The following is a 14197-nucleotide window of genomic DNA, read 5'->3' as shown; positions in this document are numbered from 1 at the left end:
ACATCAAAAATGACAACATAAGAGTTCACTTTAAGGCCAGAGAATTGCAAGATTGAAAGGTGCTTGAGGTGCCACCAGCAGTGAGACAGCCTCTGAGCGCAGTGAGGAGCCAGGGGTGGGGTACGGGTGGGCAGGGGGGCCCTGGGGCAGTGGTAGGGGTCCAGTAGGGGATAGAGGTCCAGGTTGGGGGTCCAAGGCAGGGATGCAGGTCTGGGGTGTGGGTCTGAGGCGAGAATGGGGGTCTGGGGTGGGGTATGGAGTGGGGGTCTGGGATGGGGATTGGTTTCTGTGGTGGGGGTCTGGGGCAGGGATGGGGATCTAGGGTGGGAGTCTGAGGTGGGGATGGGGGTCTGGATTGGGGATGGAGGTCTGGGATGGGGGTCTGGGGTGGGGGTCTGGGGCAGGGATGGGGGTCTGGGATGGGGTCTGGGGTGGGGGTCTGAGATGGGTATCTGGGGCAAGGATGGGGGACTGGGATGGAGATCTGGGATGGGGGTCTGAGATGGGTGTCTGGGGCAGAGATAGGGGTCTGGAGTGGGAGACTGGGATGGAGGTCTGGGATGAGGATGGGGGACTGGGATGGGGGTCGAGGATGGGAGTGGGGGTCTGGGGCAGCCACAAACCGTGGCCAGAGACAGAAAGTGAAGAAGCAACAAAGAAACTCACAGCTCTCGAGCCAGGCTCCTCTGTTGACACCCCCCAGGTTGCCGCCCAGCGCCACACAGCCAGCGTGCATACCTGCCTCCCCGCGGACCTGCTCCAGCTCCCGGCGCGCGCGGCTCTGCAGCAGGGCCCGCTCCTGTGCGTGCCGCCCGGTGAGCTCGGCGTGCAGCTCGGCCAGCGCCGCCTCCTTCTCGCGCTGCAGGTGTGCCTGCGTCCGCTCCAGCCGCGCCGCGTGCATGTCACTCAGGCTCAGGCGCAGCACCTCCAGCTCCAGCTCCTGCAGGACAGGGAGGTCACTCATGTGCCGCCACGAAAGACGCCGTCACGCCACCCAGGTGAGGCATGCAGTGTCGTCAAACCAAAAGGACGGAAGGTAGGATGGTGGCTGCCAGGGGCTGGGGAGATGCCATCAACGAACATGGTTTCAGGTTGACAAGAGCTGTGGAGACAGATGGTGCTGAAGGATGCACAACACTGTGAATGGATGAAGACCACTGAACTGTGCACCGTTAACATGATAAATCTTATGAGTGTTTTACTAGGTTGGTACAAATGTAATTGAGGTTTTTGCACTGTTGCAATTTGCTGTCTGATATTGGTACAAATGTAGTTATTTTATACATCATTTTGATGCACATTTCTTGGTTTATTTTTTTCTGCTAATGACTTATTACTTTAAACTAGGAAAATGATGTTAGACAAAAAAACAAATTCAAGCAATTTTCTTATTTGAGTTCAAAATGGGTCATAAAGCAGTGGAGACAACTCACAACATCAACAATGCATTTGGCCCAAGAACTGCTAATGAACGTACAGTGCCAAGGAGGTTCAAGAAGTTTTGCAAAGGAGATGAGAGGCTTGAAGATGAACAGCGCACTGGCTGGCCATTGGAAGTTGACAACAACCAATTTAGATCAGTTATCAAAGCTGATCCTCTTACAACTACACAAGGAGTTGCTGAAAAACTTGTCGACCATTTACGGTCTTGGCATTTGAAGCAAACTGGAAAGGTAAAAAAGCTCAATAAACGAGTACTTCATGAGCTGACCAAAAATCAAAAATATCATTAGTTTGAATTATCGTCTTCTCTTATTCTATGAAACAACAACAAACCATTTCTCAATAGGATTGTGATGTGTGACAAAAAGTGAATTTTATACAACCAAGGACAACCAGCTCACTGGTTGAACCAAGAAGAAGCTCCAAAGCACTTCCCAAACCCAAACTTGCAAAAAAAAAAAGTTATGGTTACTCTTTGGTAGTCTGCTGAAGGTCTGACCCACTATGGCTTTCTGAATCCCAGCAAAACCATTACATCTGAGAAGTATGCTCAGCAAATTGATGAGATGCACCAAAAAGTACAAGGCCTGTGGCCGGGATTGGTCAACAAAATGGCCCCAATTCTTTTCCACAACAACGCGTGACCAATTCTTCAAAAGTTGAATGAATCGGGCTATGATGTTGATTCATCCACCATATTCACCTGACCTCTCGCCAGAAGACTATCACTTCTTCAAGCATCTCAACAACTTTGTGCAGGGAAAATGCTTCCATAACCAGCAGGAGGCAGAAAATGCTTTCCAAAAGTTCACTGAATCCTGAAGCATGGATTTTTACACCATAGGAATGAGCAATCTTATTTCTCATTGGCAAAAATGTGCTGATTATAGCAGTTCCTATTTTGATTAATAAAAAAGTGTTTGAGCCTAGTTGTAATGATTTAAAATTCATAGCCCGAAACCGCAATTGCTTTTGTACCAACTTAATACAATTTTAAAAAAGATCATGACAAAAACAGAGGTTGAGTTTAAAAAATTATGCAAGAGGAAAGTGAAGGTGATTAAATTTAGACTTAGACAAATTAAGTATACATACTGTTTTTCATAACCTCACCATTAAAAGAACAGAAACTGTGTACTATTACTTCAAAATGCATACAAGGATAATTTCTTTGTAAATCCCATAATAAATAATAATTCAAAGAAGGCAAAATAGGTGAAAAGAAAGGAACAAAACAGGCAAGACAAACAGAAAACCCAAATTAAATGTCTGGTATAAGTATAGGCACAGCAGTGATGACATTAGATACAAGGGAATTCACTGCCCAATAAGAAGACAGACTGTCAGGCTCAGTTAAAAATCAACCCTATGCTAGTCACCAGATATACATCTCAAACTGACTTCTGCAGAGATGCTAAAGGTGAAGGAGAGAAGAGACCAGGTCCATTTACACAAAGCTCACGGCAGAATCAGCAAGCAAGTGCTCACTTGGGGTGGACAGGAGGGATCGGGGCCAGCACTGCCTCATCTCTGACCAGCAGAGGGGTCAGTTGCTGCGTATGTGTACTCATCTGCTGGGCTATGGGTAAGTTCTGTGTACTTTTCCACAAGGTGCTACAAGTCACAGCTTAAACAAGTATGAAATGAGTATTTAAGACTGGGTCTTACAGACTCCATCAGAGACCATTTTCCCAAGCCCTCCTATGATCTAGATTTCTCCTGCAATAATGCAGATTAAAAACAAAACTTGCTCACTGCTACAAGCAGTGTGAACTTAGTCCAGCTAGAATTGAGTGTCTAAAATATCATTATTTTGTATTAACTTCTAATGGAGTATAATCTATAAAACTACTGAATCGCTATGCTTTACACCTGAAACTAACATAATGATGTAAAACAACTATATTTCAATTAAAAAAAAAAGATAAAATATAAGACTTTTAAGACAACACCTTGATACTGGTCAATATCTAATAATTTTTCTTGCAAATGCTAACAAAACTGAATTGATTTGAAAAAGGAATCAATGCAATACCCATGGAAGTCACACCAGGCACTGTGGGAGGCGCTGGGACAGTACCTCCCAGCCTGCAAGCAGCTGGGGTGTGGGCCAGGCCTGGGAGGCATGCTGACCAATGACAGAAGCCTGAGGGGCAGAAAGGCGGGTTCCCCCACACACCCGCCAGACAAGATCTGTGAGGAGGGCGTGAAGAGAGGCCTTCCATGCAGGGAGCCCTGCTGCCCGTTCCCACGTACGGGAGAAGACAGCGAACCCGGGAAGAGCTCACCTTCGTCATGACCCCGGGCTGCTCTGCACAGTAGCCATCCAGCTTCGGCGGCGTCCTCTCTCTGCCGGGCTCCTGCAGCTGGCGGGGAAGGGCCAGGAGGGGCGTCCACAGCGGCACCTGGGCGGCCCCGGCCCCTCTGCACCCGATCCCTCCACCTCTGCCCCACTCCAGGCCTGCCAGGTCCACCTATGGTCGCCTCCTAAACCAGTCTCAACTCTAAACATTTTGTGTAACTTGTTTCCCTCATGATGGTGCTACATGATTTTTCTGTTTCTTTAAAAGTTATTTCACAGTGAGATTAACATTTAAATCACTAAATTTTAGTTTCTCAACAAATCCTGGTCTTTCACATTCATGCACATTTTCTAAGCTCTTAACTTCATACAAATTCAAACATTTCATCTTTAAGATTTTCCTTTTTTAGATAAATCTTTTCCTTAAAAATCTGTAAAGTAGTATTGTGTTTTTCCAAATCACCTCAAAATTGAGTTTAAAGTTTTCCAACAAATTTTCCCCCAATAGTTTTGACACACAAATTTACAATAATTTGGGGCTTTTATCTGCAGGAAGGCTCGGTGCATTCTCCTTGTCAACTCGCTGGTGGCTTCCCGCCACATCCATATGGGCTGCCAGACCCAACCACACGTCACTCACTGCTGCCAGAGCGTCAGGGTCCACTGGACCCAACTGCAGTTAGCAGTTTCATTTCTGGGCAGTTATAACTACTTGAGAAGGCTGGCATAATTTTTATCTTTCATACAGGCCTTCCAAAGAACAGAGAAAAAATTCACTTTTTTTTTTTTTTTAACTGGAGTAAAACATTTTATCTTGCAATTACTGCCATACCCCTGCATTTACCCAGGATGCAAGATGGATCTGAGCAACCTGCTTCTCCCATAACACAATGCTGTTTCATCATCATAAGGATGAATCTGTCAATTCAATTATTCCCAACCATGCCAACAATGCCTTAAATAATGAGGAAGCAGAGGAACCACCTAGAAGGGCAAGAGGCAGTGAACTCATCTCTCCTCCAGTTTTATACGTCATGTAGAAACCATCTACATGGAGATGCACCATCTCTGTGTCCTGCTTTCAAGGTGACAATTCATGGAGGGGTTTTCCTGGCAGTACAGAGGTTAGGGCTCTGAGCTTCCCCAGCAGGGGGCACTGGTTCAAATCCTGGGTGTGGGGTGGGGGGGTGGGGGGGTGGGTGTGGGTGTGTGGGGGGGGAGTGTGTGTGTGTGTGTGTGTGTGTGTTAGTTGCTTAGTCCGGCTCTTTGCAACCCCCATAGACTGTAGCCCCGGAGAAGGCACTGGCAACCCACTCCAGTATTCTTGCCTGGAAAATCCCATGGATGAAGGAGCCTGGTAGGTTGCAGTCCATGAGGTCACTAAGAGTTGGACACGACTGAGCGATTTCACTTTCACTTTTCACTTTCATGCACTGGAGAAGGAAATGGTAACCTACTCCAGTGTTCTTGCCTGGAGAATCCCAGGGACAGGGGAGCCTGGTGGGCTGCCATCTATGGGGTTGCACAGAGTCAGACATGACTGAAGCGACTTAGCAGCAGCAGCAGACTGTAGCCCACCAGGTCCCTCTGTCCATGGGATTCTCCAGGCAAGAACACTGGAGTGGGTTGCCATTTCCTTCTCCAAAAGGAACTATAGAAAGAAAGAAAGTGAAGTCGCTCAGTCGTGTCTGACTCTTTGCCATCCCATGGACTGTAGCCTACCAGGCTCCTCCATCCATGAGATTTTCCAGGCAGGAGTACTGGAATGGGTTGCCATTTCCTGCTCTATCAAATTCTGGTAGGGGACCTAAGATCTCATTATGCCGTTTGACGTGGCCAAAAATTTTAAACAGCCCAGCAAACGTGAAGCTAGCATACTGGGTTATTCTATTTATAAAATACTCAAAACCAGCAAGACTATAAACTATTCTTCTACAAGTCAAGGTGCTCCGAACACAGAAAGTAACTTGAGACAGATCACAGAATTAAACACAGAAACCAGGCCATAAAGCGTCAAGCAGACACAGGAGACCATCTTCACAATCAAAGGACAGGAGGCATCTTTTGGACAAAGAAATCACTAGCCACAGAAAAAAATGATGAGCTCAACATCAAAGTTAAGAATATTTGCTTATCACAAGACATCATTAAGAAAACAGCTAGGTTAGCAAGACCAGGAAAAATAGTTGTAGTACATATATCCCCTGGAGAAGGGAAAAGCTACCCACTCCAGTATTCTGGCCTGGAGAATTCCATGGACTACAGTCCACAGGGTCACAAAGAGTCGGACTCAACTGAGCAACTTTCACTTTCACTTTCTTTACATCTAACAAATAACCTGGAACAATAAAGACAAAAAAGAACCACAGCTTCCCCCACAACCAAAAGTTGAGCCTTCCTAAAAAAGTTCTCGTAAGTCAAAATGGCCTAAAAGTAAAGAATCAATTGCATTTCTTCATAAAAGTGAAAACCCTTTCTGGATTTATTTCAGTTAGCAAAAAACAGGTATTAATTTGGCCTTTTACAAAAGTGAAGTGGTGTAAAGCATCATTCAAAAAGTGGGGATAGCTATATAAACAAATATTCCACTTTAGTTAGCAAATTTGTTTTTCACAAGCATGAGAATTAGCAATTCTGAAGCTTACGTATGTGTATTTTAAGACTGAGTAAATAAAGATATTGTAAATAAGGATGTCAGGTTTCTCACTATGGGTAAAAGGAGCTAAAAGTAAAGAAAGGGGGAAAGCTAGAATAAATTTTGTACTGTTGGATTAAAATTGAAGATATTAGTATTAATTTATGATTTTTACTATACATGCAAATAAAGAAATATATACAGATGTGTTTGAATATACATTTACTTATATTTTCCTGCTCTCTTTTGAAACAGCCCAGAAGAAACTGCACCCTGCTAGCAATAAGCACACCGAGCACACAGATCGTGGCTTCTAAAACCACCCTCCACCAAAAGAAGCCAGGGCTCCTAGAAGAAATGACTGGTTCGGGGCTGCAGAAGGGAAAGAGTCAAATATGCCTGCAAAATCTTGGTGCAGAAAGTGTGGAAGCAGGTGCAGCAGACAATGAGTGCATGTTGAAAGGTCACTGACGCCAATCCAAAGGCACTCCCAATGGCCAAATGTGTGCGTTTCAGCAACAAAATAAACACTGATATGATGGATTAAAACCCATAATAAAGTAAGTATCTAGCAGTCCATACTGATATAAATTATTGAATAAATCAATAAGTTGGGGAGGAGCTGCAGTTCCTCCTTGGAGTAAAACACCAGTTAACATGTGCAGGTGCAATGACGGAAACACAGTCATCGTCCAGCCAGTACCGCTGCCGTTACTGCAGGCAAGAGTCCACAGTGAAAGCTAAAACTGACAAAAGGTTTACAGGATCTCTAAGTACCTCCACACAACACACTTATTAACTACCAAGGTAAAAACAGAAACCTTTCTATCAGAAGAAATCTGGCAGGCCCCCCAGGACTGAGACATACCACCCGTGCCTCTTCTCAGATACCCTTGGCAGGCAATATCATCACCTCCACAGTGTTCCTGCTAAAATGTACTACCTGACTTCAATCAGGAGAAAACATTGAACAGAGCCAAACTGACAGGGATCCTACCACACAACTAGCTGCTGCTACTGCTAAGTCACTTCAGTCGTGGCCGACTCTGTGCGACCCCATGGACTGCAGCCTACCAGGCTCCTCCGTCCACGGGATTTTCCAGGCCAAGAGTACTGGAGTGGGGTGCCAGTGCCTTCTCCACACAACTAGCCAGTACCCTACAAATGTCGAACTTATAAAACACAAAGGAAGACTAAGAAACTGTCCAGATTGGAGGAGACTAAGGTGACAAGGCACTGAACGGTAATACAGAACCTTGGACCAGAAAAAAATGGGAAAAATTAGAAAAAGCTGTATCAATTAGCTCACAGTATTGTTTCAATGTTTACTGAAACTGCATAATCATTTATATTGTGATTACACAGATATCAATGTTTCAGGAACCTAGGTGAGGGATAACCAGGAACTCTGCTATTTTTTACAAACTTTTGCAGTCCTAACATTATTTTAAAACAAACAGCTGAAAAATACAAAACTTTTAACTTAAAATTAAAAAAAAAAAGACTTGTCTAATTTGAAAGTTAAGATACAAAATAATAAATGCTAACTTACACTATGAGCCTTTCTCCTCAAAGAGCCTAGGCAGGAAACATACAGAGAAAAGCCACTAAGAGTAAGTGCTTGGCCCCCTCAACATGGTGTTCATGTACTTAGCTGCAAAGAGACAAGGCTACTGAGAACCACAGCTCTACCCAAGAGAAGCAACAAGAAGACAAGCATGAACAGCAACTGAAATCCAGTCTCAGGTCTCTGAGAGCACAGGCAATGGAGGGCGAGTCAGCTGGCACAGGCTGGTCCAGAGGCTCATGCATCAGAGTTCTGCAGCGGCTCCTGGGCAGAGTTGGAGCACCACGACAAGGCCTTCCCATTTGCCAAAAGAAACATTCTAGGTTTGTAGGCATATTTCATAAACTATACTGGTAATCATTTCTTTTTTTTCAATAAGGCTGTGCAAACACAACATGGTTTTGAGTCAGCCTGCCCTCAGTCACCAGCGCTCTGCTCATTCTAGCAAATCCCTGTCCTGCCCCTGCCACACATAAGCAACAGATACTCCTGGTTCAAGGCCCCTTGCTTGTAATATAGGCGAGAGGAGGCCCCAAGAAGAACCCCCATGCAGGCAATCGACAGGCCCAGCGAGGCCATGCACCCTGCACACCCAGGTCCATACCTGCCCCTGCAGTCACAGGGCCTCAAGCAGCAGACAAGACAACGTTTCCGTGACACATTCACCCCTTGCCTCCTCATTCCACGTCAGAAAGAAGGGGAAGACTACAACCAAGAACGGGGCAGATTTGAGAGCACATGAAAGGATGTCATGGTTTAAGTGTCAGAGGGGCCGCTGCACAGCCACACCTGAGGAGCCACCCTTGTCAAGCTCCTGTTACCACAGCATCACCAACACGGACACTCGCCTTCAAACAGTCCATTCAACATTTCTCAAAATCATGTGATGAAAAAAAACTTTTAACTGTAAGTAAAACTACAAAAATATACTCCCCATCTGTAAGACAGAATGAAACCCTCTTTCCCTAACTCTGTATAGACAAACACAGACGCAACACCACTTTCAGTACACAGGCTAGCAGGAACTAGAAGACGAGCAACACGTGGAATCACAAAGCTGACTAACGGCACCTGAGCGGCTCCTGCGCCATCAGGGGTGTCGCCGCAGGTCGGGTTCTTGCTGACGTCCAGGCCTCCCAGGAGCCCACCGTCCCTGGGCGCAGCTATCGGACTCTCCTCCGCGACAGGCGCATTGACAGTCGTGCCCTTCCTCTTCGACGGCGTTTTCTTCGGATGCGTACAGTCACCTTTTGTTTTTCTCTGTCTGAAGTGAGCAAGCTGCGCAGAAATGTAGAAAAGTAGTAGAGACAAAGGTAAGCAAGGAAGAAGTAACAGAACCACAAGCTGAGCGAGCTTGAGGGGAGCATGAGGCTCTGGGGCCCGCGCAGTCCACGCGGCCACACCTGGCCAGACACACGTCACCCAGGTCCCTGCCCCACAAACACTGCCGCCATTAACATCGAGATGCTGGGATTCAGAATTGCACTGAAGAACCTAACAGTGAGGATGGTTAATGATGCCCACAGACAAAGGAAAGCAATAAGGCTGGCTGGCAGAATAGCTTTTCTAGCCTGTAACAGTTTACAAAAAAATTGAAAAATTTAGAGATGCATCTATTCTAAAAACTGACAGCTTAATCAAGGCACATTTACAGTTTAAAATTATATAAAAGCTAAATCTCTCCCCTTTTGCCCCATTTTCCCCCAATCAGAGAAATACATAGTGTAGCCAAAACTTCCTTGCCATAGATTCTGAGACAAGGTACAGAAATAGCAAAAAATTAATTAAGCCAGGTCAATCTAACATCCTCCTTTATGGAATCAGATGTTCTAGTTTTCATGACACAGCTCACCAAAGCACCAGGGACCGCCACAGAATGTCCCTATCAGAAGGCACACCTGGCAGTGTTCAGTCCGTCAAATCTGAGGGTTTTAGACTGCTCACATACTGTCTTGCACAACACCTTATGCAAAAGGTGTGACTGTTAACATCAGCTTTTCACAGGAGGACAAGGTCCTTCACATGACAACTGCGGTCATGAAAGCAAATGCATGTAACACGTTTGTGTGAATGATAACAGAGGATCAGGGTCTCATGGGCATGGGAAAATCACAAAAGGAATTTAAGTAAGAGAAACCGTCTGTCAAGACCAGACACTGCCTTCACAACTAGCCCCATCTCCATCAAATCTAATGTCACTGAGTTCCCTTCCTGCATCACAGACCTGGTCCCTCGCCTGTGGTCGCCCAAGGAAAGGCATTTGTTTTTTTCCCCAAGGTTAAAATCTCCTCCTCTATTTAGACATATTTAGAAACTGTGGAGCTCAGGGAAAATGGTATTAAACTCTGTCAGTTGCATCTTCTTCCTATGTGCCAGGTACACGGAAAGGTAAGAAAAAACACTCCAGCCTCACTCTTCAAACCCCAGTCAGAAGTCTGACCTGCATGGGAAGCTTGCAGAGGCCGCTCTGTCCTCTGCCTGCCACCCTGCCCTCCACATCAGCGCCTCATACCCTCACCGTGTGTTCTGAATGGTCTCTAACAGAGTGGCCCTGCGATTTCCTCAAGTGAAGGAACTATCACTGATCCATGTGAATCCCTGCAAGGAGATCCAACCAGTCCATCCTAAAGGAGATCAGCCCTGGGTGTTCATTAGAAGAACTGACGCTGAAGCTGAAACTCCAATATTTTGGCCACCTCATGCAAAGAGTTGACTCATTGGAAAAGACCCTGATGCTAGAAGGGATTGGGGGCAAGAAGAATACGGGACAACAGAAGATGAGATGACTGAATGGCATCACCGACTCGATGGACATGAGTCGGAGTAAACTCCAGGAGTTGGTTGGATGGACAGGGAACCCTGGCGTGCTGCGATTCATGGGTTCACAAAGACACGACTGAGCAACTGAACTGAACTGAACTGACCACGTCTGACCTTAAACAGCAACTTCACAGGACTCGGCAGGTTCTGCCCCCAAACGGCCTGAACGCGGTGGGGCGGGGCGACTAACCCCAACCCTGATCCAGGCTTTCTCCACCTGCTCACAGGCACGTCTGAACTGCACACGGCTCAACCTCCACAAATTACCCAAAACGCTGAATACCGGATGGCGCCTGCGTGGATGGTCAAAGCAGATTCAAGGAACTACAGAGCTCCCGGGGCACTGCAGCCTGGGGACGTGACACCTCCCGGTGGATTCGTCCGAGCGTCTGGAGCTCCAGGCCCGGTGCGGGGTGGGGGTGGGTGGGTGGGCAGAGACCTCCACCCTCACCTGCCGGAACCGTCTACCTGGGCCCCAAGCGACGCAGGCGCTTCAGGAGCTGGACACCAGGGAGGAGGTGAGGCATTCCTTAGTGTAAACAAGTTCGTGCTCAGGAACACTACTCCGAAAGAAAATTTCTACAGAAAAAAGCAGGACTCCGTGTAAACGAACATCTGCACGTAGTTTTAATCGGATGGAAGCTGAGCTGAGCCCTAGGGGAAGCACCTGTGATGCCCAACTGCAGGGAATCCTGGCCTCCAAGCCCTCCAGGAATCAGGGCAGGGACTGGGAGGTGCGCAGGTGCGAGCAGGTGTAAAGTTGTGGTGACCGCGCCCGTCCCTGCACCTCGGGCTTCGGGAGCGGGCAGGCGTCAGAGACACCGCGTCCCGACGACACCACGGCCTGTCAGTGAAACCGCCTCGCCCGCTAAAAAGACAGGTTGCCTGGGGCCGGGTACCTGCAGGGGTTGGGCTCCCTGCGGGACAGGTCAGGGAACCTGCCTTTCTTAACTCCGCCCCTGCCCCTGGCGCAAGCGCAGCCCCGCCAGTCCCGGCGTACCCCGCGCCCGTCCTCCCCGCGAAGAGCAGCGCGTCCCCAGCCGCTGATTGGCTGCGGCTGCGATAGGGGCGGGAACTGGCTGAGGGCGGCGGATTCAAGATGGCGGCGGCCAGGGGGTGGCCTCTAGCCGAGTCGGCAGAAAGGGCAAGAGTGCGGCGGCGGCGGCGGCGGCGGCGGCGGCGGCGCCGACGGCCCCCGCCTGGCTGCGTCCGCTCCTGGGAGGGGGCAGTGGCGGGCATTGGAGCCCGCCCTATGGACCCCACGCCAGGACAGCACGGGGAGGAGGCGCTGGCATTTACCTTCGCTCTGCCAGCTTCCACTTTTCTGCGCCGCTGCTCTTGCTCATCATCTTCCATCTTCCTCTGGGGTCCTTAGCCAGTCGCCAGGTGGTGGCTGAGCCGATGCGGCGCCGCCTTCGCTCTATTTACACTCCCTCCCCCTCTCCTGGGCTCACCCTCCCCCCACGACAACTGTCACGCAGACGTGGGCCCGCCCCACGTCCGGCCCCGCCCCGAGGCGTGCACCCGGCTGGTGGCCAATCAGGGGCCGCGGTCCTGCTCTCGCGCCAGCGCACTCAGGGCGGGGCGTCCAAGAGGTGCGGCTCAGCGGAGCTCCGCCCCAGCTCCTTCCTCTCCGATTGGTGAATGTTCGCTCCCGCCTCTTCGGGCGGGACCAATGAGCGGCGCGCGGCGGCTTCGGCGCCCTCAGTGGTTGGTAGGTTTGAAGCGCCGGGTGAACTTGGGAGCGGGAGTACTCCGGCTCGCCCTGGTGCGGCTGCTGGTTCTCGTTCCCCTGAGGTTCGGGTCGTATGGGAGGAGTCTGCGCCGGCGCCCACTTGGGTCGAGCTTTGCAAGAGCCCAGGGACAAGTCCAGGAGGCCGGACCCCATTGCGTGGACGCGCCAGCTCGGGGCTGTGCCTGAAGTCGTGTTCGAGGTGTCCGTCGCCGGACCCCGGGGTTGCAGCACCCAAACTTTCATCTCTAGGGGTCCTGGCCCTGTGTGTGTCACGATAACAGACAGCAGGAACAATCGCTTGCTTTCGTTCCTAGGCATCCCTCCCTTGGGTCCCGCTGGCGCCTGTACCCACGGAACCGGAGTGCCAGGGGCGGCCGCAAATAGTTCAGTAGGAATCGGCGCCAGGATCCCCCAGCCCAAGGATCCCAGAGCTGCAGGGACAAGAAGCCACTGGCGGTGCCTGCCACTCCTGGACCCATGGATTCTCCCCAGTGGGCACACAGTGCTATATCGAGAACTCAGTGCGTCTATGCCCAACTTGCATCTTCTGGTTAGTGCGGTTCACGGTTTGACCAGGGGACCCCACAATCATGGGTCCACTCTGGCACCTCTGACATAAAGCATTGCCCTGCGTCAGGGTGTTAGGAGGGACTCTCTGCACTGGGAAACAGAGGGTCAGGCTGAGGCTCTAAGGGCAGGAAAGGCAAACCCATGCCTGGAATACAAGTGTATTCCTGTTAGGGCAGTCCCTGAAACCTAGCGTGAAAAGGGTTTCATAGGGCCTCCTTGCTAAGGGGCCTTGTTTAGTTGCTAAGTTGTGTCCAACTCTGCGACCCCATAGACTGTAGCCCACCAGGCTTCTCTATTCATGGAATTTTCCAGGCAAGAATACTGGAGTGGATTGCCATTTCCTTCTCCAAGGGGCCTGCAAAGATGCAATTAAAAATGTTACAGCAATTGTACCTAGTTCTAGATCACCAGAGGGAGAGAGCTGTTTCAGTGAAAGGCAGAAAGTCTATTCTTACACAGAAAAGTTTTAAGACCTGGAAATGTTTGGATAAAAGCGTAAATCATTCCAAATACTTTGTAAATGGTTATTAAAAAGGAATATGCTGTACTTCTCATTCAAGTTTCTGTGAACCTAAAACTGCTCCAAAAGATAGTCTTATTAAAAAAAATTTTTTTTAAGAAAAGGAATGTGATGTGGGTTATGAATTCATGATCTGTGTGTCAACTGGAGTCTCATGAAACCATTGTTTGTTTCTTAGCTTCAGACTCCACTTGAACCTGTTTGTCCAGATGAGGAAACAATGCTGGGTTTTTATTCCTAGCCCACGGTTTTGATTAACAATCAAATGCTGTTACAGTAACTAAGGTTATTGGAAGCTGATATGCTCTGACTAATTAACACTGATCCAAAGCATGTGATCTGCACCTCTGGTAACTGTAGTTTAACTGTACCTGGGTGAATGTTCCCACAAACTCAGGAACTCAGGAAGAGACACAGGAAACCCCTAAGCAGCTGTGCCTCTCTGATTTCCCTATGTGAGTAGGAAGACAGTGCAACAACTAGAGAGAAGGTGGCATGTCAGAGGAGATTGGGGTGGGTGACTGCAGGCATCTCCAGCAAACACACTGGTCTCTGGGTTTCCTTCACTGGAGCAGGGTGTGTGTACAGGCTGTGTGCTCCCCAGC

General features: G+C 48.7%; 1 protein-coding gene and 2 long non-coding RNA genes across 12 annotated transcripts in view; 2 read left to right on the top strand and 1 right to left on the bottom strand.

Moving 5' to 3' along the window:
- Nucleotides 1–12217, bottom strand: part of PCNT (pericentrin) — a 107160-nt gene extending 94943 nt beyond the window's left edge. For 6 of the 10 annotated variants that reach the window (XM_070466928.1, XM_070466934.1, XM_070466931.1 and 3 more), the window contains exons 1-4: nucleotides 12067–12217; nucleotides 9019–9225; nucleotides 3732–3809; nucleotides 739–940 (exon numbers count right to left, since the gene is read on the bottom strand). In XM_070466928.1, the coding sequence (XP_070323029.1) occupies nucleotides 739–940; nucleotides 3732–3809; nucleotides 9019–9225; nucleotides 12067–12123 (544 nt within the window). In that variant the 5' untranslated portion in view covers nucleotides 12124–12217. The remainder of the gene's footprint in view (nucleotides 1–738; nucleotides 941–3731; nucleotides 3810–9018; nucleotides 9226–12066) is intronic. The other 4 variants (XM_070466936.1, XM_070466937.1, XM_070466932.1 and 1 more) reach the window with 3 other exon arrangements.
- LOC139034834 (uncharacterized) lies at nucleotides 833–6957 on the top strand. The gene is made up of 2 exons (XR_011487417.1): nucleotides 833–998; nucleotides 6636–6957. It is a non-coding gene; the product is annotated as an uncharacterized lncRNA (long non-coding RNA).
- Nucleotides 12218–12234: 17 nt separating the features above from the next.
- Nucleotides 12235–13699, top strand: LOC139034835 (uncharacterized). The gene is made up of 2 exons (XR_011487418.1): nucleotides 12235–12481; nucleotides 12817–13699. It is a non-coding gene; the product is annotated as an uncharacterized lncRNA (long non-coding RNA).
- The last annotated feature ends 498 nt before the right edge of the window (nucleotides 13700–14197 follow it).

Source organism: Odocoileus virginianus, chromosome 4, assembly GCF_023699985.2.
Source record: "Odocoileus virginianus isolate 20LAN1187 ecotype Illinois chromosome 4, Ovbor_1.2, whole genome shotgun sequence".
Lineage (NCBI taxonomy): Eukaryota > Metazoa > Chordata > Mammalia > Artiodactyla > Cervidae > Odocoileus > Odocoileus virginianus.
The sequence above is the reverse complement of the archived record's forward strand: the minus strand, read 5'-3'. Positions and strand labels throughout refer to the sequence as shown.